The sequence below is a fragment of the Callithrix jacchus genome, chromosome 5 (genome assembly GCF_049354715.1).
Source record: "Callithrix jacchus isolate 240 chromosome 5, calJac240_pri, whole genome shotgun sequence".
NCBI classification, from domain to species: Eukaryota; Metazoa; Chordata; class Mammalia; order Primates; family Cebidae; genus Callithrix; species Callithrix jacchus.
In genome coordinates, this window is record NC_133506.1 from 33,171,434 (window position 1) to 33,198,522 (window position 27,089).

Consider the following 27,089-nt stretch of genomic DNA (forward strand, 5'->3'; position numbering starts at 1 on the left):
GAAAGTCATTTAACCCTTTCCTAGAAATATTCGATTATTTTAGTTAAATTCTAGTGGTATGGTGGGTATATTGTGCCTGTTGCTAATAATAACCATAACAGCTTGCATTCATGTGGTTTACAAATCAGTTTTATGTACATCCTTTCTTTAGGTCATCTCTATGACCTTGAGAGATACAAGTAACATTTTCCTCCCCCACCTCCCCTCCTCAGATCTTCACTGAGTAACTGCTGTGTGCCAGACACTGGAGAGTCTACTTGTGCCAGAGAAGAAGTAGACATGGGCTAGCAATGGGGGTCTTTGCCCTGGTTTGGGGTTGGAGAGATTATCTGGGCAGATCCTGTCAGACCCTTATATAGATCATGTGAGGAATTTGGGGTTTTATTCTAAGTGTGTAGTGGATGAATTCAGGAAAGACTTAGGAGATAGAATTAGCTGCACTTGGTGAGGCTTTGAGGAATATATTCAGCAAAGTAACATTGTCACACAGCTAGTAAGTAGTGGAAGTAGGCTCTGAGTCTTGACCGAGGCAGTTTTTATCGTGTCAGGGAACCTCTCTTTAAGCTGTAGACCCCGGGGAGGAGGTAGGGGTTCAATAGAGAACCTTGGGATCTAGGAGTCATTGGTATAATCTGAGAAATGTGTCACGCCAAAAATGAATTTATAGTTAGCTCCCACTTAAAGCCCAGTATGTGGAAATAGAAATTTAATAATAGAATAATAGCTAACATTTTTGAGAACTTATAAAATTATGGTATGATTCAGTGCTTTCCAAAAGGATCTATTTCAGGTTCTTAATAGCAGTTTCTTTATTGCTTTTAGGTGTGAGTTGTGGTCAGTGACTACAGAGCTGTGAAGCTCTGAGTTGGGATAGTATTAAGAGAAGAGGGCGCATCGCAGCGCATTAAACCGGGAAGTAAACTGAAGATAAAACGTGTGAAATTTTAGTGTAGATTTTTTGGAGAAAAATGATTTAATTTTCAAATATTCATTTTATTTACTTTCATAGGTATGATTCCAATGTATGAAGCCAGAAATTCTCTGTCGTCTTCTAGTTTTTTTCTGCATTCTGTAAGCAAGGTTACTAAATTCTTGATGAGACTTCAGGATTCAAAGTACCTGTCTGAATTCCTTCTTAGCATCTAGTAAGGATCAGGCAAAGTAATACATAAGAAATGTTGACTGGTTGTGGTGGCTCACACCTGTAACCCCAGCACTTTGAGAGGCTGAGGCAGGTGGATCACGCGGTCAGCAGATCAAGACCATTCTGGCTAACATGGTGAAACCCCATCTCTACTAAAAATACAAATAGTAGCCAGGCATGGTGGCAGGGCCCTGTAGTCCCAGCTATTCGGGAGGCTGAGGCAGGAAAATCGCTTGAACCTGGGAGGGGGAGGTTGCAGTGAGCTGAGATCTCACCACTGCATTCCCACCTGGGTGACAGAGCAAGACTCCATCTCAAAAAAAAAAAAAAGAAAAAAAAAAAGAAATGCTAAGCAGTGACTAAAGCTAATTAACAACCATTCTTAGTTTATGCAGTGTGCAAAAACAGGCAGTAGGTTGGATTTGGCTCATGGACTGCAGTTTGCCAACTTCTGCCGTAGGAAAAGATTGAAGGGTCACTGTCACTGACTCGGTTTGACTTTAAACAATTCTTTTAAACCTTTCAGTCTTATTTTACATGTACAGCAAAGGAGGACAAGGTAAATGTAAAGTAATATTATCTAATATTGTTGCTTATTCTGTGCCATACAGTGTGCTCAAGAAATATTTGTTGAATGAGTAAGTCTTTAACATCTTGTCTTTTTTTTTCTTTGAGACAGTCTCCCTCTGTCAGCCAGGCTGGAGTGCAGTGGCATGATATTGGCTCACTGCAACCCCTGCTTCTCAGGTTCAAGTGATTCTCATGCCTCAACCTCCCGCATAGCTGGGACTATAGGTGTGTGCCTGTATTTTTATTAGAGATGGGATTTCACCATATTGGCCAGGCTGGTCTTTAACTCCTGACCTCAAGTGATCCACACATCTTGGCCTCCTGAAGTGCTGGAATTACAGGCATGAGCCACCATGCTTCGTCAGTCTTTAACACCTTAAACTGAATTTTCTGTTACAGATAGTAGGCATTATGTAAGACACCCAAAGTGATATACTCAAAAAGAAGCATGTGATTACAGGCCCTTAATCCTCATTGTAATTGGGGAGATAAAGTATGTACTGTGGCTGGGTGCAGTGGCTCATGCCTGTGATCCCAGCACTTAGGGAGGCTGAGGTGGGTGGATCACGAGATCAGGAGATCAAGACCATCCTGGCCAACACAGTGAAACCCCATCTGTACTAAAAATACAAAAAATTAGCCGGGCATGGTGGCATGTACCTGTAATCCCAGCTACTCTGGAGGCTGAGACAGGAGAGTCACTTGAACCTGGGAGTCGGAGGTTGCAGTGAACTGAGATTACACCTCTGCACTCCAGCCTGGTGACAGAGCAAGACTTTGTCTCAAAAAAAAAAAACCACAAAGTGCGTACTATACATTTAACCTAGAAAGGTCAATGGCAGAGTGAGGTGGGGTGTAAGAGCCACAGGAAAGTAGTGGGCAGTGAATGTGAAATCCCTGTGGACTAAAGTTGTTGTATTTGTCTCTTTGTACCAGGAAGAGCCATTGGATGAAAGCTCTGTGAAGAAAATGATCCTCACATTTGAAAAGAGATCATATAAAAACCAAGAATTGCGGATTAAGTTTCCAGACAATCCAGAGAAGTAAGGTTCTGCTCTACTGATATCCTGTTTCCTCTGTGGCATGTTGTTGGCTAATTTTGTTTTGGTTTTGGTTTGTTTTGGCTTTTGTGATTTGGGCCAGGAGTCCCAGGATGATCTCCATGTTCGGGAATTCACTAGAAGGACTCCTTGGACTGCCAGTGATACTCAGGGCTGTGGTTTATTACACAGGGTGCACAACAGGATCAGCAAGGGAAAAAGACACATCAGGTGGCACCTGGAGAAATTCAGATACAGGTTTCTTATGTTTTCTCCTTCCTGGTGGGTGGGGTCACACAGACATGCTGCTTTTCTTTACCAATGAAATGCATCAAAATGTGTCCATTGATGCTGTCCAGGGGAGTCCATTTGAGACTCTTGAGTTCAGAGTTTTTATGGAGGGCTGGTCATGTAGGCATTCTCTGCCAGTAACCACTACCAAAATTGTAGACTCCTGGAAGGAAAGCAGCTGTTAAGTGCCCTGGGCTGGCAAAGCAGCAACCTTATCACTTAGGGAACATTTCCAAAGCCAAGTTCCCAGCTGCCAGCCTCGTAAGCCAGCCCTTTTCAAGATCAGCCCTGCTATGTTAACTCTCTCCTGCATTATTCTTTTCAATGCCCAAAGAAGACTGATCATGCCTACCATTAGTGATAGCTTTACTGTGGAGATATGTCTGAGGCTCTGAAGTTAGATAAATATTGGTGTGATATGCACATGCCTTTGAGTAAGTCACTTCCCCTTTCCTAGCCTTGCGTGTCCCATCTGTATAAGGAAATAATACCTTCCTCACAGAGTTATATGAGGATTAAAGGAGAATAATGTAAGTGTTTAGCTTAGTACCTGGCACATAGTAGGTGCCCATGATATGATAGTTAATGTGATTTTTACTACACTGGCACCTCAGTGCACTCTGAAGTGCTACATGAGGAATCTGGCATCTTTTAGTCAGTCTTGAATCCTAACCAAGGGGACTCTCACATTTATACGATTTTAATGTTCTAAACCTCTTTCTCTCCCTGTCTTTGTCCCTCCCAGGGCATACAATTTTAATGAATCTTAATGTGCCCAAGGTCCCCAGGCAATTAACAGTTGAATAGTACAGTCTTTGCACTCAAGTTTATGGGTTACTAGGGAGACTAATTATAAAGGCAAGGTAGAAGGAAGCAGGCACTTTAAAAGAGATATAAGCAGAGTTCTGTGGGAACATAGGAGAAGAAACAGTAAATACCAAGTTGGGGGCTACTAAGGGCTTCACAGAAAAGAAAGTAGTTGAGCTGGGGATTGAGGCATTTTTTTTAGGCAAAAAGAACAAAGAAAGGCATGCCAGGCAATATGAGGAGCATGAACAAATGCACAGAGGTGTCAGGGGGCACAGAGTCTTCACAGCAATCTAGTGACAGCAGCATGGTCAACTATGTTGTACCTGTGCCGTGGATGAGAAGGCAAAGTGGGGACAATGTGGTTAGTGGGCCTAGGGCCACAGTCCTCTTTGATAGTAGGAGTAGTTTATCAATATATCAGGGCCCAGCTTGCCTAGCACCAGAGTCCTATCAGGGTTTTGTACTGATCTCTACCATACAGAATCACTGTGTGTGTGTGTGTGTGTGTGTGTGTGTGTGTGTGTGTAATTACACAAGTAATGCATGAATAGACTGTCATTCTGAAAAATACCAGGGGTGCCTGAGTAGACTGAAAAATGAAAGTTCTTTCCATTTCTCTGCCTAGAGCAACCTTGTGAACATTTAATTATGCAAATGTATTTGTTTCTGCATCAATCATATTGTTCATATGCTGCACCTTGGTTTTTTTGGGTCATCTAACAGATCTGTCCATGGTAGTACATGCCTATCTACCTTGTGTTTTTTTAACTGGTATATAGTATTTCATGGTTTGGAAATACTATGGCTTATTTAATTATTTTTCTATTGATGGACATTTGATTATTTTAAATATTGGCTTTTATGAAAAATGCTATAGTGAACCCACTTGTACATGTGTCTTTATGTACATGTGTTTCCATAGGATAGATACCTAAATTTTGAATTCCAGATTGAAGGGTATGTACATTTTAATGATAGCGACTGCCAGTTTTTTTCACTGTATTTTAAAATTCTCCCTCCAGCAGCATCTCTTTTCTTGTGTTTTTGCCCACAGTGCATGTGATCAGTCTTTAGCTCTTTGCCATTTGTTTTGTTGTTATTTCTGTGCTCAGTGGTTTCTGCATTAGACTCTATTCTTTTTAGGAGATACACTGGGTCTTGTTCCTGTCTAGTGCCTGCCACAGTACTTGCTGTGCTGTAGGTGCTCAGTAAACATGAGAGAGCTTATGTAGTCCCTGTCATCTTTATTACGTCCCCATTGCTTCAACCTAAGGATACAGTATGAGGAAGCTGTGCTGCAGACTAATGACACTGGAAATTTAAGAAATTCAGTTTACTTTTTTGAATACCAGTATTTCCTTTGCCCACTTGGTAGATACACACCTCTCAATTTGGAGCAGTTTCTGCAGATTATGTTCACCATGTACATCTTAGGTACCTTAGAGTTAAAGTTCATCAACTGGTTTTAAGACAATGTGATTTTATTTTAAAAAGTCAGTAGTGTTTTCCATTCAGACAAAATGTGTATACCATTTCAGTTTTAAAATCTGAACAGAATTGAAATTATGCATAAAGAAACTTTTTTTTTTCATGTCAAAAAGCAGTTAGGAAACTACATTGTGTTTTAACCTTGAGTTCTTGCATTCTTACTGGTGCAGTGTCTTTCATAATTCTCTAGACCAGCGAGGTGCAATTAAGATGAAAATTGCTAGAGCGTATTCAGATGAAACTTTGCAGTTGAGATCAGAAACATTCAAATTTATTTTCCCATATATCCAATTGTCATTTTGATCGCATACCCAAAATGCCTCACTTCCTTTGACTGCATTTCAGATTCAGTTGACAATTCACCTGATGCAGCCCCCACTTCGCACTGTGTGCTCTTTCTCCCAAACACCACGTTGACTAGAGTGTGCTGTCTCTCTAGTAAGTCTTTAACAGTTTTTCTCTTCATTTTTGCAGGGACAGAGTTACTTAGTTTACTGATTTTCAGCCTTTTTGGTCTCAAGATCTCCTTGTACTCTTAAATTATTGAATATCCCAAAGTGCTTAGAAAATTCGGAGTACACAAGCACACATTCATTTATCATCAGGGCAATGATATCATCGTGTTATGTCGCCCTTTGGAAAACCCCACTGCACACTCCTGAGAGAATGAGAGTGAAAAAGGCAAATGATGTCTTAGTTTTATTATAAAACAGTTTGATCTTATAGTTCCCTGAAAGGATCTCCAACCAGTCCCCTAACCCCATCCTGGGGTCCTAGGACCACACTTTAAGAACTGCTGATTTATTTGGAGGGAGGGTAATGTTCCCTCAGCAGTGATTGCATTTAGGACTCATCAATTTCTGTTGCTTTCCCGGTGTTTTTGAGCTTTGCTGGTCATTTGCTGATACTCACCCTTGTGGTTGAAGGAGAATATCCTGCTGGTCTGAAGCAAATGCATATGGGCAGGCTAGGAGAATATTCTGTCATATCAGATGGAATCGATGACCCTATCTCAGCTTGGGTTACTGTTTTAATATGTTGCTCTATTGCTTTCCCGTCACCTCTAACTTGATCCTTTCCCCCAGCTGTGAGTCATCTATTGCCGAAGGTATGCCTAATTCCTAAAGACAGTTCTCCGCAAATCTTAGTGTGTGCTTTAAATGAGTAGGCTCATGAGCAGGCTGTGCTGTGTCAGGCCAAGCAGAAGAGGATTGTTATGGTATAACAAACTTGAGGGTACACAGATTCATTGATTACTTACTATGTGCCCACTATTACTAGGCACTGTGTATTTATTATCTCCTTTAATCCTCACTGAGGAGAGGATTCTAAACTTTTTAAGTTTAGAAAGATAAGGAAATCAGGGTTTAGAGATAAGTTAGTTAACACTCTGTGTCTTCCTTCATCAGGTTGGGACACTGCACTCTGTGTTCCAGTGACACTTCTCTTGGGTAGTACCAGGCACCTTTATCATTAATTGTTTGTAATAGATTGTGCATATTTAATGGAGGCCCGAAACTGGGATTGTTTTATCTGTTGTGTCCTCAGTGTCTAGCACAATGACTGGCACCTAGTATGTTCCCAGCAAATATTTGTCAATTCACTGTTCATGGCCACACATCTAGTAAACGGCGTGCCTGGGAGTATGACCCAGGTCAGTCTCATTCCCTAGTCCAGTATTTCTCACTATACCTTGTTACTCATGTAACACTGGACTGAGTATATTTTTGTAATATTTCCCTGCTTGCAATTTTATTCTCTGCTTGTTTGTTTTGTTTTGATAATTTTCTGACTTTCTAAACTTAAAAGCCTTGGGTTAAGACCATATTTGAAAGAACAGTCTCAAAGTTGGAAGAAACTGAGAGGTACCATCTAACTCTTGTTTTTGTTTTGTTTTGTTTTGTTTTTTACTGTCACCCATTTATTAACTATCCCAGTGAGAAGGATCTAACTTTCCAAAGAAAGCCATTCCATCATTTGGCAGCTTGGACTGTTAAAATTTCAACTCAGAATGAGAAAGCATTTCAGCAAATTCTCCTAGGAAATGAATGTAGACTCCTTAGAATCTTGGTTGTTTCCCTGAATTGGTTTCCACATCCCTCCTAGAAGTTGGTTTCTCTAACAGGTGTCACAAAGTTTTAGGGTCACAATACAGGATAACTCTGTATTGTTCTCTTTTAAGTACCCCAGAACCACCGTACCACTTATGGCAGCTGTTTTCATCTGTGCCCCCATTTACAGGGATCTCCCAAGTTTCTTTGTTGGACCAAGGCCTGTGTCAGGTGCCGGATGACCAGAGATGAATAAGAAGTTGTCTCTGGCAGAACTGTCTCATGTTCTGGTTTCTAGTTATGGTTCAGTAAAGCCATCGAGTTCAGGAAGAAACACAGTACCTTTATGAAACTGTGTCTCTCCCAGCCCTCACATTTGTACTTGACTTTTTGTTTCACTGCAATTTTCTCTGTGGATTCCAGGTAATTTTCCTTTGGTTAGATTTGGTACATCATTATTGCCTGTCAGGAATTTTTGAATTGATTCTGTCAGCTGGTATACTTACTGTTTCTTTAAGCTTTGTGTCATGAAACATTTTTTTCATCTTGCCTTTTATATATCTTTGGTCATGATATTGATCAAAAAAAATAATAAAATACTTGATCTAAACAGGCCTAAGGGACAGAGCCCTGCAGGTGACTGGCATTCATTCACTGTTTTTTTTTTTCTTGTTTTTTTTTTTTTTTTTTGAGACAGTCTTGCCACATCGCCCAGGCCAGAGTGCAATGGCATGGTCTTAGCTCACTGCCACCTCTGCCTTCTGATTTTAAGCAGTTCTCTTGCATCAGCCTCTCAAGTAGCTGGGATTACAAGTGTGCACCACCACACCTGGCTAATTTTTGTATTTTTAGTAGAGACAGGGTTTCACTGTGTTGGCCAGGCTGGTCTCGAACTCCTGACCTCAAGTGACCTGCCCGCCTTGGCCTCCCAAAGTGCTGGGGTTATAGGTGTGAGCCACCACATTTCGCTGTTGATCACCCAACTCACCAGATCTTATTTTGCACTCAGCATGGTATTGTTTCTTACTGTTTAGTGCCCAGTCTCCCTTGCCAGTTCTTCCAAGTGAACCAGAAAAATCTTTTGTCAGGTTATTCTCCAGAAATCTTGTATATACACACTCACATGGGGCAAATAAGCCTTAGAGGTTGAGGCCTTTGGGTTCAGGGATTATATAGCTCTCCTGGCCCATGGAATATTTGAATCCTTCTGCACTAGCCCTATTGAGTCATGATTCTGATTTAGCTTCCACACTTCAGGTGATCTAAAAAAGTAACCTATTTGCAAGCAGAGAAGGGAGCGTTTAAAAAAAAGGTATTGGAAAATCTTCTAAAATAATTATGAAGTTTACTTGGAATAATAAACAAGTGAGAATAGGCAAGGAAACACTGAAAAATAAAAACAAGGGAGTGTTTTGCAGGAACAGACATAAAACATACTATAAAGCTATAACTGTGTGAAAGTGTGGTCCTGACTCAGGAATTTACAGATGAATCAAGGAAATGGAGTGAAAAGCCCAGAAACGGATTAAATTACACATGAAAATTTAGTTTATGATAGCGGATATTTCTTTAAATCTGTGGGGAAAGGATAGATTATGGTATTGGAGCGCTTGGCCAAACATTTGCAGAAAATAAAGTTAGATCTGTGCCCTATAACAATACACTAAAATAAATTTCAGATGGATTGAACATTTAAATATATATAAACATAAAAGTACACCATAAAATATGTCTTCTTTTAGCATAGAAAATATTTTGCTCAGGATTCATGTAGAATAGAGTTCCTAAAGGCAAAGGTTTTGCTACTTGAACTTTTCAAAACCTTTATGTCAAAAAGCACAATGTACAAATTAAAGGGCAAACACTTTTCTCTGATTTATTTTTTTTTTGCAGCATAGGATAGAGATGAATTTCCTTAATACACGGTGTTTATAAATCTATAAACAAAATGAGCATCTTAATAGGTGTGGGCAAAGAAGAAATACAAATAGTAAACATTAGAAGAATGTTAACCATCTTCCTATCAGAAATGCAAAATACAAAATGAATTGTCTTTTCTATCTTAAATTGGAGGAAATACTTTGTGTGAAGAGGGTAAGGGGAAACAGGTACTTCATGCACTATTGGTACTTTCCTGGCAAAATGTATCAAAGTCTGTTTTAAGTCATGCATACTCTTTGACTTGGCCCTTTCCTTCCTGGGAATTTATTCTGACACAGTAATCAGGAATGCATACATCTTGGTGTCATTGTTAAAGGCAAAGAAATTGGAAATCATCTGAATGCCTGACAAAGGGGGATTGGTTAATTAAATCACAGTATGTCTACTCAAGGGAATACTATGTGGCCATTAATCTATTATTAAAACAGGGATTGTAAATAAGCTTAATCTGCCATACCCAGCCTATGACTGATTCATAGTCTTCCTGAAACACTGTGTGGAGAAGGATTCTGAGGCCAGCCATGTGGGCTTAGCAGGGTAGAGTGCTGCCGTGAGTGAGGGATTTTACCATGGGAGAGGGAGAAGGACCTATAGCAGTTTGTCAGGTATTGGCTTCTCCTATTGTAGAAGAATAATGATAAGGGGAATTATTTAACCTACATTAACAACAGCAGCAAAAATGGAATATAGAACTATATACTCTAGGCTTCTTCTTTGCGGGGGAAATGTCCGTGAGTTCAGAAAAATGACTTAAACATACCGGCAAACATACATGGTATTGGAGCAGTTGGTCAAACATTCACAGAAAATAAAGTTAGATCTTTGCCTAAGATAGAATTTAAAAGTCTGTGAGTTGAGAAAAAGGTTTAAACAATACAGAGTATAATCAATGGTTATTTTCGGTTAGTAGGTTTATGGATGCTTTGTTTAGTTTTCTGAGGGCTTGTTTTTCTCCCCTGGTTTTCTACAAAAAGTATATTGTGACTGGGAAAAAGTGTCTAAGCCTTAGAATTAAAAACAGTAATGGGGAAAAACTACTAAGAGATGTTGTCTAAAATGTGGGCATGTTTTAAAGAACGTTAAGTCCCTAGATTTTCTTTCTTACCAACTCCAGATTTCCAGAGAGGCTGTATCTACCCAGCCCCACAGCATCTGGAAGTTGATGAATCTTGTGTGACTTCAAGAGTCCCTGCTTGTGTTCCTTTTCTTTGTGCCCTCAATTTAATTAAGTAGGCATCTGTGGATATAAGAGACAAAGATATAGTTCCTGTCTTTAAGAAGCTTACTTTCTAGAAGAGAAGATAGACATATTACAGTAATAGTGGAGCACTTACATAGTACTTTTTATATGCTAGACATTGTTCATTGTGCTTATATGTCTTTATCATTTACTCCATACAGCTGCCCTGTGAGACAGGTAACATTATTATTCCTATTTACAGAAGAAACTGAGGCAGAGAGAGACTAAGTAGGTGGCTAAGCCAGGTTCAAACCCAGATAGTCTGGTTCCAGAGTCAATTTAACCACTGTTTCCTCTCAGTCACTCTCAGTCAGGTGTTGTTCAGTTGCCTTATACCAGATTAGCTCATTTCCATCTCAGAACAAACCTTCCTGGTCTTGTTCATCTAAGGCGTAATCAGCATTTCTTATATGTCAAACATCAGGGGAGGGCATGCAGAGTGAATGCAAAGTAGTTCTGTTCTTAGTGCCTGGGTATAGGTTTGTTGAAAGGTTCGGGTGTGGAAATGTGAGTAAAGTATTATGCTGCGTAAAGTATAGTGGTGATTGTAGGATGCCAGAGACTAGGTCTGCTTTTCTTTGGGATCTGCTTCTAAATCAGCTCCAAAGAGGAGGGAGAAGGAGGGTATTTTTGGATACAGAAAATCTTCTCTTCCTTTGGGTAAGGGGGATAACTGGCCCTTGATCTGACGTAGGAAGAGAACCCCTTTTTTGGATGGGTAGTAGGATAACTATGTATGGGGCAGCAGAGCGAACTGCCACACCAAGATGTCTTGGTAGCTAATCTGTAGAACTGGTGGGCAGATCGTTTAGTGCTGCAAAATGCTTTGGGAGCTTCTGAGAGGCAGCTTGTGACTGTAAGATTAAGGGAACTCTGTAATGAGATCTGAATCCAAGATTGATTTTTGTAATGAGGAAATCGATTTCCCAAGGAAATTGTGTGACAGTATGATGTTTGGATGAGTGTACTTCTTGGTTGGTCTGTTGTAGACACTTTGACAGATTGTCTTGTTCTCTAGATTGTTGCTGTTGGCTCCTCATTGCTGATAGTGCCCCTTTCCTTCTAATGATGTCTTGTTTTCCCTCCTAGGTTCATGGAATCTGAGCTGGACCTAAATGACATCATTCAGGAGATGCATGTGGTGGCCACTATGCCAGACCTGTACCACCTTCTGGTGGAGCTGAATGCTGTACAGTCACTTCTCGGGTTGCTTGGACATGATAATACAGATATCCTTTCAGATCTGTGCTCAGTAGGAAAGCTGACATGGTGGGGAAGTACAGTTTACTCTCTCTCCTGTCTCTCTGTAGATGTGTGCTGTAAAACCTGATGTTCTACTTCCATTCTAATTATCTTCTCTCTTGAAACACACAATGCTTTTTACTCATTTGAAAATCTGGTTTTTCTCTGTTAACAAATCGTGCAATTCTTGGGCAATCATTAATTGTCGTGTTTCCTCTTATTAGTACTAGAATTAATCATGATATATTTCTTCATACATTAACAGCTTTACTTTTCAGGATCTGAGTTGGGCAAGGCCAGACAGATTTGTGTCTGTTAGTCTAGACATCTTTCTGCTAACTGATGGCCCAGTGTAGTTGAGACTAGAGGAGGTAGTGAACCATAAAGCACATTTGGATGTCCAGGAGGTCAAGAGCTATTCTATTTTGTTCATTCCTATATTTCTAGTTACTAAAAACCAGGCTGGGTGCGATGGCTTGCATCTGTAATCCCAACTCTTTGGGAGGCCAAGGTGAGTGGATAGTAGTTCAGGAGTTTGAGACTACCCTGGTCAACATGGCAAAACCCCATCTTTCTACTAAAAATATAAAAATTAGCCGGATGTGGTGGTACATGCCTATAGTTCCAGCCACCTGGGTGGCTGAGGCAGGAAAGGCTCTTGAATCCGGAAGGCAGAGGTTGCCGTGAGCTGAGATCACACCACTGTACACCCCCAGGCAACAGAGTGAGTGAGACTCCGTCTCAAAAAATAAATAAATAGCACTTAATATTAAATGAATAAATAGCATTTATATAATAAATAATCACATTTATGCAAAATAAAGAGCATATATACAAAAATAAATAAATAGCATTTAATATTTGTTGAGTGCATGTTAGATCTAAAACAGACAATATAGGTTTGACTTCCAGCCTTATTTTTGTGTGAAAGGCAGTGCCCCTCCATAGCTTAGTATTCTTATTAGCAGGTTGGTAGAGTTAATAGCTTTTGTCTTTCAGTGTTATTTTTATTTTTATTTGTTTTTAGAGATAGGGTCTCGCTTTGTCACCATGACAGAAGTGCAGTGGCATAATCATAGCTCATTACAGCCCCAAACTCCTAGGCTTAAGTGATCCTACTCCTCAGCGTTCTGAGGGACGACAGGCGCATGCCACCATGCCTAATTTTTTTTAATTAATTTTTTTTTTTTTTTGGAGATGGATCTTGCAGTGTTCCCCAATCTAGTCTCAAACTTCTGGCCTCAAGTGATTTTGCCTCAGCCTGTGGAATAGCTTTCTGTGTTATTGAGAGGATCAAAGGAGTGGATAAGTGCTAAGCACAGTTCCTGATACATAGTAGGCACTTAGCAAATGTTCCTTGTAACCGAATCTGAATCGTGACTTCCAAAATCATTTTATACTTTGTCTTGGCTATCAGATGTGCAGTAGCTTTATTGCAAAGGCTTTTGATGTGCCTGTGAACAGGGTTATGTTCATTAAACCAAATTCTCTCCTAGTAGTTGTTCTGTTTGAATCCAGATTTCCAAAGGTAAGAGACAAATGTAGTTAGGCTGCTTGAGTGATATTCACAAGGAATCTGCCACTGCTTCATGTTATTTTCATCTTTCTGGTAATCTCTCTCCTGAGAGCCTGTCTGCCTAAGTTCTTGCCTGGCCAATAATTCTCATAGAAATAAATCAGCGGATAATTTTAATGCAGGCTTCTTGAAGGGCAGTCTTAAGACATTTCTGATGCTTCATGTAATGTTAGATAGCATCAGGAATTGATCTGTTAGCTCCCAGATTTATGACTTTGTTCACCAGCGTTTGCTGTGGGGTTCTGGGTTGTACAAGAACCCTAGTTAGTTAGCTTGTTGCTGGGTGAGCTCAGTTTATGGTCTCATGAAATTCATTCAGTAGACCTGCTGTGAGTGTTCATGATGTACCAGGCACTGTGCTAGGCCCTTAGGAACCATAAGCTGTGCTGGTTGCTCAAGCAGCATCAGTCAATAAGCATATGTTGGGTATTTTCTTGGTCTGTTTGGGCTGCTATAACAAAATACCATAAACTAGGTGGCTCATAAACAACAAAAATTTATTTCTTACAATTCTAGAGGCTGGGAAGTTCAAGATCAAGGCACCAGCAGTTTTGGAGTCTGGTGAGGGTCTGCTTCCAGGTTCGTAGATGGTTGTTTCTTCACTGTGTCCTCACATAGTGGAAGGAGCAAGGGAGCTCACTGGGTCTCTTTTAGAAGGGCATTAAGCCCAGTGGTCCCACCTCCAGGTACCATCACATTGGGGATTAGGCTTCAACATATGAATCTGTGGGAGGATATAAACATTTTGCCTTTGGCAGGTAACTGCCATACGCCTATCTCTATTCAGGGCACGAATAGTCTTCACAGATTTAGTGACTAAGAGTTCTAGTTGTTACTTCATATTTCAGTTCACCTACAGAAGGTAGATTTCAGAATCTGATCAGACCTTAGAGATGACTTGGCACTCCAAGCCTGTGCTTTGCAGTCCAGTGTTCTTCCAGTGCACCTCGAGTCTTCTGTGGGATTTATGGCATTGCTGACAGAGTTGCATGGTCGCCTGTTACCCTGTATATTAGTGCAGAAATTACTTATTTTCTTTCTGGAAACACCACTCTTTCTTTTTTCTATTGCTGCTAACTCTAAATAATAGTAGCAGCTTTTGGAAGATACTGACATTTTGCTGATTCACCAGCCTGGCTCCTGCTGGGGAGAAGACTGACACGAGACGTGCTGCTCGACATGGGCATATTTGGGAAAGGCAAGGGCACAGATGTTCCAAGTTGTTAAGTTCTGGTCTTTAAAAAGGGAAAAAACACATCCCCCTCTAATAACTGACAGATTGCCATTTCCCTCCTGTTTTCTGAGAGTTAAACTGTTTTTTTTCCCTCTTGTATGCCAACCTTCACCCTACTGCCCTAATGATATTTTTTAAAATCTGATTTTTAATTATGTCTTACATCAAATTCAAAGTGCATTTGAAATTTTTTTAATCATGTTAATTTTAATTATAGGCAGTAATTAGGGTAAATGTCATCCTCCTGGAAGTGTGACTCTTCTTGAAAGCGATTTCAGGAAAGGGTAGGTCCTCTTGACTCGCATCTACCATGTCCTCTATCGGTTGGAACAAGAAACGTTCCCTGCAACATTGCGCTCTGCTCCTTGTCTTATCTGTGATCTATAATGGAAATTTTTCTTCAGGAAATGGTTGTTAACAATTTACTGTTGTACAGCTGTAACTGCCCAAAACACCTTACCATGAATAAACAATTTCATGGCAGTCATGACTTAAATTTTTAATCTTTTTTAACTCTTCATTTATCAACCAAGACCATACATGGCTGGTTATGTTCCCAGCAAGTACGGGTCATCTTTGCTTTGTCCTCCCTCTGAGAAAACATAAACTGTAGGGGTTTTAATTGGATCAGAGGCTGGTTTGTTGTAACCTTAAGAGGCAGAGGATGTGAGAAAACAGCTTGTGCCTCATCCTTTCAACCGTGAGAAGCTGCTTCAGAGTTTATTCTGGCGCTCCGCATCACTGCTGCTGGTGAGGGCTTGTCAGCGCTTCTGTGCCTCATCTGCCCCCTCGAGAGGCTGGAGCCCAGCCATCGGTTGGCTGCAGAATGGATTCTGATCTGCGGAGAACATATCCTGGGGGTGGGGAGCACACACCTCACATGGTTTTGGAGAGTTACTCTAAATGCAGTTGGAGGGAGCAGAAAGTGGAATCCAGCAGCTGCTGCCTTTTCAGAATAATGCTTTTAAAACACTTTTTCCTTTAAATCTTTAAACATGTTTAGAGCTCCTTGCTTGTGAACCTTTTAGAGTGTTTCTACAGAAAAATAAAACCAAAGGAACATTTAAATGTATTTTCTTAAGGTATTGCTAAAAAATCCATTTTTGTGGATTGCCTTAAGCCAGATTTACTCAATTGGCCCAAAGGAACAAGGAGGAATAAAACAAGAGGAAGATAAACCCCAGATGGTGGCTGATCGCCCCTTCTGCTACAAAAAAGGAAAAAAAGAAAAAGAAAAAAACAGACCAACCACAACAACAGTCACACGGCACCAAATTCATAAATATTCTGTTTTTATATGTCATTTGCCATGTTCTTAATTTGAGTGGTCAGTGGAGTGCCTTCTAAAGTTTTTTTTGGTAGGTCACTGTTATTTACTGGGTTTCTCCTTTGTATGATAAATGTATTGGATGCTAATAAGAAATAATAAGTCCAGTTTAGAGCAAAACCACTCAAATTACTCCCCATACGGTGTATGTGGAAAGTGCCTTCGGAGAAGTATGCTTAGGAAATACCACTGATTGGAACTCTGAGAAGGTAGGGGTCATCTCTGGCTTGGGGGTGTGGGAAGTGGAGATGGGCAAACTTTTGATAGACGTGGAGATTAGCGTGCATTGTAGGTTGATTTTTGTAGTCTCTCCCTTTGCAATGGAAATTGCCATTTCTCATGCTCCGAATGGAAGCTGATGTGGTCTTGCTGGCTGCTCATGTAGTCACTACAAATTTATCAAGATAGCAGGTCCATGGCTTAATTAAAAAAAAATCATGACTACTGCTTCCCAGCTAAATGCCTTATTCTATAATAATAATAATAATAATAATAATAATAATAATAAATATAGTGTCTAAACCCAGTTTATTCAAAGTCTGCTTTCCCTCCATCCCTTTGTGAGTCAGCATGTTAACTTAAGGCACCAGTACATGGGCTGCATGTAGAAATTTCAGTTGCAGAGTAGATCATTGTGCTAATGGGGCAGCTCTTTTTGGTGTGGAATAATTTTAGGGAGTGATCATTAGCACCATTCTTTTCCAAATGACCGTTTAGTTTTCTTCTGATTCTAGAAAGCCAGGAGAGCTTACAGAGTGGTCAAGTGAGTTTTATGAAGAATTCCTGTGGGAAATTGGAAAATAAGGAGCAGACAGGTTTTTTAGACCAACGGGGATCAACTGCGCAGTTTGGGTCTGAGAATGCTGAAGTGGAGCAGACTGAGACTCGCCATGTTATCTCAGAGGGTGTGTACAGTAGTCAAGGGTGTCTTGTGTTACAGACCCAGTGCTAACAAGCAAGAATAAGGCTTGGAAGCGTTTGAGCCTCCTAAGGGGCTTTCTTCTAATTGGACTGGGAGGGAGTTGGTATTTGCTCCATTGCTTTTCTGCAAGCACTGTCTAACAAGACTTACATATCTTGAGCTGTTCTTTTGCTAGAAGCTTTTTCGGCTTGATATTTCCAGAATTAAAATTACATCTAGAAGTAAATTTACATTTCCTTTTTTTCTCATCTGTCATTTGCCTTCCTTGATAATATGTATTGATTAGCCACTTATTTTTTGGAGCCAGTTAAATATGCTCTGAAGATAAACACATTAGGTTAGAGGTGCCAAAATTGCAATGTAGAAGGACCTTTTCATGTAACTTGAAACAAACAAAAACCTGGTGCCAGATTAATGTAACTTTTGGTCTTGTTTATGGGTTTTAGGTGAAATCTATGTCCCTGGAAGGGTAGGGTGGTTGTAGCCTGCTTTGGACATTTTCCCTGTGGCATATTACTCCCCACTGGCATTTAATAAGGACTTAATAAATGTTGAATGAGTACATTTTCTTTCATATTAGTTTGATCTAGGATTTGGATAAGAGACAGGTTCGTTCTAGGTAGCTTTGTGCCAGCTGATTTAAAAGGAGAAAAAGACCATTTTGTCTGTTTTGAAATTCATCTGCATAAATTGAGCTATATCTAATTACTGTCCTAGTATAGAAATTAAAGAAAAGAGTTTTTTTTTCTTTTAACTCACATTTATTGCATTAATCAGTTAAATTCTCTGAATCTAGACTGGTTTATTTGTCTTAGGAAGGCCTTTTTGAAATGACTTTTAAAAAACCATCTGCCTAATATATCTTATTTCTCGCTCTTTGTGGTTGTTTTTTTTTTTTTTTTTTAATAATAACTTTGTTCCTGTGGACTCATCTCATTGGAGATTAGTAAGATTAATGCTTAGTTTCTGTACCAAGACTCTGAGTGGGATATGGACCCCAAACAAATATCCAGAGCCAGAAAATAGAAGTAAACACCACTCTTTTTTTCTAAGAGCCATTGTGTTATGGACCATTTCGTGCCCAGCTGGTCTTTTCTGCTTTACCTATTATTACACTAACTTATTGCCCCAGTAGTGGACAGGTACAGAGGGAGTGCGTGGGTAGCCTTTCTACTCGACATGACAAAATAGGCTATCAAAAACTGTGTTTTAGTAATTCACGGTGAGACAGGCTCTCTCTTTTCCTATTATACTTGGACAGAAGAGCCTTTTACCTTGTGAAATGAAATTGTAACTACAGTGGAAAAACCTATCACCCATGCCCAGAGTCTGCTTGTGAAGAAATGCTGGAGGGATGGCCAACCATGCTGAATTTTCTCATCAAGATGGAGAGTTTGTCTGTCTTTAGTTTTGATTCTCATTCCTCTTTCTGGTCTTCAAATGACCCATGTCTTCTGTTTCATATTATATTACCCAGGAGTTGATGGTGACAATTACAGACTTATTACTGCCTTGCTGAAGTGCTATTTTGTGAGAGTTGGGAATTTATATAAAATCAGTTAGTGGTGGGATTGATGAGATGTTTACCAGACCTGGTAGGTAGCTGATTTCTTGTTTGAATTCTCAACTGAGGCAGGAAAGTAGGCAAGGAGCTATCCACTGAAACCTGATAAGAAACAAATTTTCCGGGAAAAGCCATTTATGCTCTTTTATAAAATCACTTTTATCTAAAATGTTTCTTATTTTTTTTAAGTTTCTAGGTTTCACACAACACCTTGGTGAGCATGGTATAAGACTAATCAAAGAAAAATGTGATATCTGGCCCACAAGACCTTAGAGGCTGAAAAAGGACTTGATCAGTCTGAATCTCTGTGGCAAAGCTGAAATACAAAATTAGATTTTCCAACCCACTGTGACCCAGAAAGGCAGGACCATGCGGTTGTTAGCTTAAACTTTAGATTTTAGAGGCTTTTGGAAAAATGAAGGCAATAGTAGGGCTTTGGGCATTCTGTGGGAAGACTTGGCTAACAACCTGTATTATAGTGCTTTTATATTTCTTGAGTATTTTAACTTCCTTGGCCTTAGACATACCTGATCTCATTTATTCCTTATAGCTACTGAGTGGAGGAGGCTGGGCAGAGACTATTAGCCCAGTTTTACAGATGAGGAAATTAAGCTGTAAGGAAATAAAGGGGCTCGCACAAGATTACATGGCTAGTGATAATTTGGGGACCATTTAGATCACTAAAGATGTGAAGCAAAGATGAATATGACATGACCCTTGTCCTCAAGCTTGCTTTGACTCTTCATCTGTTGGTCTTTCTGATATACTCCATTTGTCTTTTTGAGGCTATTGTTTAATTAATAATCATCACATGCTAGTTAATAAGTATTTAATCATGCATGGTGTTAAGAGATAGAATGACAACACTACTTACTGCATGCCTGATTTAGATCCTTGTTCTGTAGACAGCTTATCATTTATTTATTTGCTTATTTATTTATTTAATTTTTTGTAGAGACAAGGTCTCCCTATGTTGCCCAGGCTGGTTTTAAACTCCTGGACTCAAGCAATCTGCCCGCCTTGGCCTTCCAAAGTGCTGGGATTACAGGTGTGGGCCACCATGCCCAGCCCACTTGTCCTGTAGACATCTGACTCCACAGTGGATGGAGGGCTGGATGGCTGGATGGATGTTAGGTGAATGTTGACATGCATATTAAATAAGTGTTTGAATGCATTATGAACTTTTCAGGAGAATAAATACGGGAGTTTCTTGGAAGAACAGGGAGGTGTTAACATTTTGTTCTTTTCCCTGAGTCTTTTACTAATTTATGGTAGAATTAAATGATAGTTCTTTTCTCTGGGGTTACAGGAGGGTCAGTAGCTAGAATTTATCTGAATGTAGCCTTATTTAAACTGAGTATATATCCCCCTGTGCGTTAAGATGAAGTATAGTTGGAAATAGCATTGTTGTTGAAATCAGATGGAACTAGCATTCTCCCTTACTGTTGCAGTGACCTTTAGATCACTTCTGTTTTTTTTCGAGACAGGGTCTCACTCTGTTACTTAGGTGGTAGTGCAGTGGCACAATCTCAACTCATTGCAGCCTCCACCTCCCAGGTTCAAACAATTCTGCTGCCTCAGCCTCCTGAGGGATTACAGGCGTGTGCCACCATACCCAGCGAATTTTTGTATTTTTAGTAGAGACAGGGTTTCACCATATTGGGCAGGCTGGTCTTGAATTCCTGACCTCAAGTGATCTGCCCACCTTGGCCTCCCAAAGTGCTGGGATTACAAGCATGAGCCACCATGGGCCAGAGAAGTTAACCACTACTAGCTTTACCTTTCTTATCTGTTAAATAATGCTTATACCAAAAGAATTTCAGTAGCATGGCACCAAATATGGTGCTGTGACTTTTAAAAATGACAGTTATTATGATGATGACTATTTTAGTTTTAGAGAACTGCTAATTCCTACTAGTCAAGGGTAGCTCTAGGGTTTCTAGGAGTTAGTTTGGTAGCCTGGTTAGTTTTGCTGTTATTTATTCTGTTTGATTCCAATAATTTGTGTGTTTTGGTTTACCATATATCAGGCATATGTTGACTCTGTCAACAGCTTTCTGATTATTTTTTAGATGAAGATGTTAAGCATGAAGGATTTTTGTCCAAAGAACTTTAAGCTCTTTACTCATATTAAGTGTTTGGTAAATATCACCTTCAAGAGTGAAGGAGTAAGACACAGAAAGCTTCATTGCTTATTTATGATGGTCAGCTGGTCAGAAATGAGTAAAGCAAACCTTCAAGTAATTTTTCTTTCAGCAGAAGACCTTCATGTAATACCCAGAACATCGGTCATCAGCTAGCAAGTCCTGTCATTCTTGTTAATATGTTCTGCATCTTTTATTTATTTATTTATTTTTAGTGAAACCGCCCTGATTCCGACCTTTGTTGAATCTTCTTTCTGTTGTATGTAGTTGCTTTGGAATAGGTCTTTCTCTCAGGCCTGGCTCCCACAGCTGCACACACATGCTGTCCACATGGTGGCTCCTGTGTGCCACCACCATCCCTTGTGCCCACACATGGTGGCTCCTGTGTGCCACCCCCATCCCTCGTGCCCACACATGGTGGCTCCTGTGTGCCACCACCATCCCTCGTGCCCACACATGGTGGCTCCTGTGTGCCACTCCCATCCCTCGTGCCCACACATGGTGGCTCCTGTGTGCCACCCCCATCCCTCGTGCCCACACATGGTGGCTCCTGTGTGCCACCCCATCCCTCGTGCCCACACATGGTGGCTCCTGTGTGCCACTCCCATCCCTCGTGCCCACACATGGTGGCTCCTGTGTGCCACCCCCATCCCTCGTGCCTACAGTGTTTTAGTGCATCCTGCACACAGCTTTTAACTTAGTCTTTCAAAATAGTATTTTCTTCAGCTAGTTACAATTTTCTCTCCCCTTTCTACTTCCTTCCCCTCTCCCCCAATCCTTTCTTCTCTTCAAATGCCTTTGTACATTCCATTCTCTTTGCTTTTATTCTGGTGATTTTGCTTTCTAGTCAGCCTGTCCTCGTGTTTGTAATTGCCCGTTTTCTGAGCAGTCTTCCTCTAGCCAGTTGTTACTAATTCCCCAGCTCCATCTGATTGCTCCCTTCCACGATGTGTGCAGTTCATACTGTCTGTGTGTATTCTTCATTTGTTTACATGTTGGTTATTGCCTGTGGTGTATGGTTTTTAAAATTGTTTTAGATTATCTGGCTTTCTCATTTTACAGATGAGGAAACTGAGGCCCAGAATGACGAGAATGGATTGGCCTTTATCATGTTCAGTGCTTTAGTCATCTTGGGCATTCAGTAAATGCAGTTTGCTGGAGCAAGGTGGCTTGCGTTCGTTCGTTCTTTCTTTCTTTCTTTCTTTCTTTCTTTCTTTCTTTCTTTCTTTCTTTCTTTCTTTCGTCTCTCTCTCTCACATTCCGTGTGTGTGTGTGTGTGTGTGTGCGTGTGCGCGTGCACAAATGTGTTTGTGTGTGAGAAAGTATGTGTGTTTTCAGGGGAGGGAAAGGAAGCTTAGTTATAAGTATAGTTCTGCCATCCAGTTTCCAAATATAACTCTCCATCATGTTACCTTTTCTTTATACTTCCCTTTCTTTTCTTTCTCTGTCTTTCTTTTTTTTGAGACTTTCACTCTGTTGCCCGGGCTGGAGTGCAGTGACGCGATCATAGCTCACTGTAGCCTTGATCTCCTGAGGTCAAGCAAGCCTTGCACCTTAGCCTCCCAAGAAGCTGGGACCTCAGGCATGTGCCACCACACCTGGCTGATTTTTTTTTTTTTTTTTTTTTTTAATTTCTAGTAGAGACAAGGTCTCACTATGTTGCCCGAGCTGGTTTCAAACTCCTGAGCTCAAGCAGTCCTCCTGCCTTGGCCTCCCAAAGTGCTGAGATTGTGGGCATGAGCCACTGTACCTGGCTCTGTACTTCCCTTCCTTTTCCCTATTTTTGCTCGATTTTAAATTCTCAATTCTTCTTTTTATATTCATAGCAGTGTGACATTTGCGGGGACAGAGGTTGGTGGGGACTAGCCCAATTCCATATAAATCTTTCCCTTTGTTGTCAAGCAATTATGTCATGTCCTGATCTTTGAAGACTCCTTGGTGAACATTGGCTGCCTCTTCTCAGAAATTATTACTGCCTTCGATGGTGAACTGTACAAGGTAGTTAAGATTATACTGAGTTTCAAGAATTTAAATTATGAGATGAAGTTGAGGGTGTTGGCCTAATTCTCACTGGAAAAGTGACTTCCCAAGTGATCTATTTAAAATTTTGAAATCTGTGAAAATTCAGTGAACCTACAGAGTAAGCATCCAGGAAGGCAGCATAAGGAAGGAGACCGAGTGAGTCAGTTAACATTTAATGAACACCCACTGTGGGTGGAATCTTACTGAAGAGATGTTAATAAAAGCAGAGTCTATTACACGTAAATGCCAATAAAGCAATTGATGAGGAAAAGGAAGGGAACCAAGGATTTTAATAAATATGTCAGTTGCGTTTCACTGTGTATGTTACACCCTTAACATTTTTCACATGTGTCGATAGCCGTGGTCGATTTGCTTCAGGAATTAACAGATATAGACACCCTCCATGAGAGTGAAGAGGGAGCAGAAGTGCTCATTGATGCTCTGGTAAGTTGCACATCCTCTGGGGTTTTGCAGGTTTGTACAAGTTGTTGGCATCACCACCGCCATCTCTGAACGTGGGAACCAGGTGGAATTCCACGGTGATGCTGGAAGGTGGTGAGGCCAGAGTGAATGAGGAGAGTCAAAAAGTAGGGATGTGACCAGGGCAGTGCTTTATACTTTGGAACTGTGTCAGGTGAGGGGTGAGAGTCCTTGCCCTTATTAAGTCTCTGCTGTGGGCAGGCCATTTCTCATTTTTCTCACCCCATCAAATCCTCACCACATCCTCTCACATGGGTATTATTGCCGTTATTCCCACTTACGCCCGTGAAGCTGTGGCTTAGAGAGGCAAAACAAGTAGCCCACGGTCCTGCAGCGGGGATTTGAACCTGTGGTCTCCTAGACTTTATGTTTTCTGCCCCTTTCTTTCCTCCTCTCTTTCGTTGCTACTGACCTTTTTGCAAAGAGCTTTCACAGATGTGTTTCTCTTCTGGACTCTCTAATCCCAAGTGCCAGTGAGAACAGGTATTATTATTATTATTACTTATTTTACAGATAGATCATCAGAGAGAAATTGGAGAAGGTTAAAAATGAGAACAAACCTAACAGCTCATTGGGGCCAGAATGGCATTTCCTGCCTGTAGAAGACAGGGCATTTGATTTCTGCAGTCTTTTGAGGAGCCTAGGCAAGCCTTCAGAATCTTCCTCAGCTATTGATCCATGCAGCAGCCAACCCAGAGGAGTTGGTCTGTGAGGCACAGCTGTGGCCTGGTGCCAGCTAGTCAAACCGCCTTACATGCAAGGAAACCCAGATGCAGAAGTGAAGCCTCCCACTGGGCTGCTCAGCCAGTCTATGACAGTCTATGATAAAAGAGCCTGCATGTTCTGATCTCCACCACAGTTCTGTTTCCACCACTCCAGATTCCCTAGTTTGCTGGTGATCAGAGAGGGCCACAAAGCTGAAAAGGCACCCCAGGTGGCCAGTGGCCGAGGTGGACCTGGTCCACTTCCCCCTAATACCACCTGGGAGCTCTGTTCACCTGCAGAGCTCTGTCCCTCCTCAAGGATCTGTTGACTTTTCTTCCTTCTGTTGTCTTGTCTTTTCTCTCTGGTAAGAATGTTAGTATTGGTTTTGATTCAGTTAGCAGTTTATCAGAGATCACTACAGCCACTTATATTAGAAGGACCTGGGGTGCTTGTGTGGCTCCTTCTAGTCCTACCCAAGACGCACTGAATCAGAATGGCTGGGCCTGGGGCTCCAAATGATCCTGAAACCCCACAGCTACAGTGCCCACCCCCTCCTCACCTTTTCTCATAATGTTCTCAACACTAGAAATTTCCCATGTGCAGTGTGCGCTGCTGGCATTTGGTGTGAATGAAGGGGTTGTGAACCCACTGGTTATGAAGAACTGGCTCTTAAAGAGAGTGAGGCTGGAGTCCAGCAGGGCCATTTATGACTGAGCATAATGAAAATTTCTATGGCCATTTTTCTTTCAAGCTCCTTTAGAGAGCAAACTGCTACTTTTGTAGAATTCAGGGCCTTTATTTTTCCTTTGAACCACTGTGCAGAAAGAAAAGGATGTTGTTGGGGTGTCCTTTTGTTTTGAGAAGCATCTGAAGAAAGACTCTGCGTCCCCACAGTGTCATTTGTGCAGTCTTACCTTCCAAAGGTTGATTACGTGGCCCTGAATGAGCCTTCCTGCCTGGTTCCTGGGCTGATTTTAATTACCATCCTTTGCCTGTGTGAATAGGGAAGACGAGAGAGGAACAGCTAGCCTGGCTGTTGCATGTAAAATGTACCCAGAAACAGCAGTTCACACAAAAGCCCCCTTTGTTTTTTCCATGTTGCCAAGCCCACCGACAAAAGCTGCATCTTGGCAGATTTCATTGTTTGTTTGGAAAGGAACAGTTCACCCTCAGTCTGGGGAGCCATTAGGTAGCTGCTGTACGGGATGTTCTTCCTGTGTGTTTAGTTTAGCTTTAATTTTTATTATTATTATATTAGTTTAAGATTTTTACTCTTACAGGTTTATCCTTGTGGGGCTGGTAGGAATCACAAACATTGAGCATTCCTGGACTCCAGTATATTATTTGCCTGTCTGCAACTAGTCAGAAGTCATCAGTAAATATCAGAGCACAAAACCGGCAGTGGGCTTCCACTTACTTTGTTTTACTCTTGTGCTGCATTCAGGAAGAAGTTTGATAAGTACTCTCATATTACAAGGGTTGGGTTGTCTTTGTAGTTTTAATTTGGGGCCAATATCTGAGGCCTGGAATTGCGTGAGCAGAGGCTAGAGGGCACGCGGCGGCATTTATTGTGTGTGCAGTTTGCAGTTATTGCTTTGGTCTCTTTCTCAGTCGGAAGTCCTAAGCAATAGGTTAACACATTTGTGGGAAAAGAACACTGTCCTGGCATTCTCAGGGATCTTTGGGGTTTTAAAATTTGGTTCATATCCACCACTGTCAAAAGGCGAATATTTGTGCTTTCTAACAAGTCGATTTGGTAGCCTGGAAAATGGGCTTTTTTCTGAAGAGTGGTAAATGAGAGCGTATATTGCTTTGATGGCAATTCTCTGGCTTACCTCTCTACAGATGACTTTAGACTTCTTGAGAATGATGATTAAATTACAGTCATTTTTCTACTTGCCAGTCCCAGAACTTACCATGTGGTAGGTAGTCCCATGCCTTTGCTCGTGTTCTGCCTTCCACTTGCCTCACCTTGCTTCTCTGGGGCTACCTGGAATACTCCCCCTCATCCTGCAAGCCTGACTTAAACTTGATCTCTTCCCATTTGAGTTTTTTCCAGACTCATCACCGCAGTAGGATGTGTTGTCCTGGCACTTTGCACATCCTGGTACTTGTCACATTGGATTATAGACGCCTGTTTATAAGTTTCTCCTTCCTGAGGTGTGATCCCCATCAGGGGAGTGGTCAGAGCGGTGGCTTTGTCACTTACCACTTCTGTCCTTGGGAAAGTTACTAACCTCTCCGTAATGCTCTTCTGTAAAATGGAGATAGCAGTAGTGCCTATTATAGTTCCAAAGTGAGGAACAAGTGCGATATTTAGTAAGCCTTTTGAACAGTATGGCACCGAGTAAACAGCCAGTAAAAAAATACCCATTACCATTATAAAGGTACTGTGCCTGGCAGATATTAAGAACTTAGCAAATGTCAAGTTAAAATTGTATGTATCATCTACCACACAGTGAGGTGTCTGTGAATACTGAGTTCAACAAACATTTTTTTCAGTTCAAACAATATTTCAAAAACATTTTGAACAAACACTCAGTAAAACCACATTTGAATGGTGTGGGCCTAAATAAGACACGAGAGGATAGAGCTTTAGTTTAAAAAATAAAATAGAGGCCGGGTGCAGTTGCTCACACCTGTAATCCCAGCACTTTGGGAGGCTGAGGCGGGTGGATCACAAGGTCAGGAGACTGAGACCATCCTGGTCAACATGGTGAAACCCCATCTCTACTAAAAATACAAAAAATTAGCTGGGCGTGGTGGCGCGTGCCTGTAATCCCAGCTCCCAGGAGGCTGAGGCAGGAGAATTGCCTGGAGGTGGAGGTTGCAGTGAGCCGATATCGCGCCATTGCACTCCAGCCCGGGTAACAAGAGCGAAACTCCGTCTCAAAATAAAAATAATAATAAAATAGGAAGAAGAAAGAAATGATAATACAAGGCAGAACGCTGAGAATAGCTGTGAGAGAGGTGCACTTCTGTGGACGCTAAGGGGAGGGAGCGCTCACTTCTGATGGGAATAATCGGGAAGGGCTGCACAGCTGCAGGTGTTGGTGTTGGCCTCTGAAGGGAGGCTTTCATAGGAGAGAATGTGGAGGTGTCCCAGCTGGCAGAGATGGAAGTGTGGCTGGGTGGTGGAGCTGGCCAGTGTCTAGGAGCCAGCATTTGCTTTATAGAGTTACACAAAAGTGGCTTTGATGTGGACTGCCAAGGAGCTACCCTTCATACCCATTCCTGCACTCAGTTAACCCTACTGAAATGTTAAACTTTGAAGCCCCAGCTTGGTTTGGCTTGGACT

At 41.2% G+C, this 27,089-nt stretch overlaps 1 protein-coding gene across 1 annotated transcript in view; it reads left to right on the forward strand.

The window, feature by feature from the left end:
- CTNNBL1 (catenin beta like 1) overlaps nt 1-27,089 on the forward strand; it is a 189,330-nt gene that overhangs the window by 39,716 nt on the left and 122,525 nt on the right. The window contains exons 3-5 of the mRNA XM_002747547.6: nt 2,651-2,757; nt 11,665-11,804; nt 22,953-23,050. Of these exons, the coding sequence (XP_002747593.2) occupies nt 2,651-2,757; nt 11,665-11,804; nt 22,953-23,050 (345 nt within the window). The remainder of the gene's footprint in view (nt 1-2,650; nt 2,758-11,664; nt 11,805-22,952; nt 23,051-27,089) is intronic.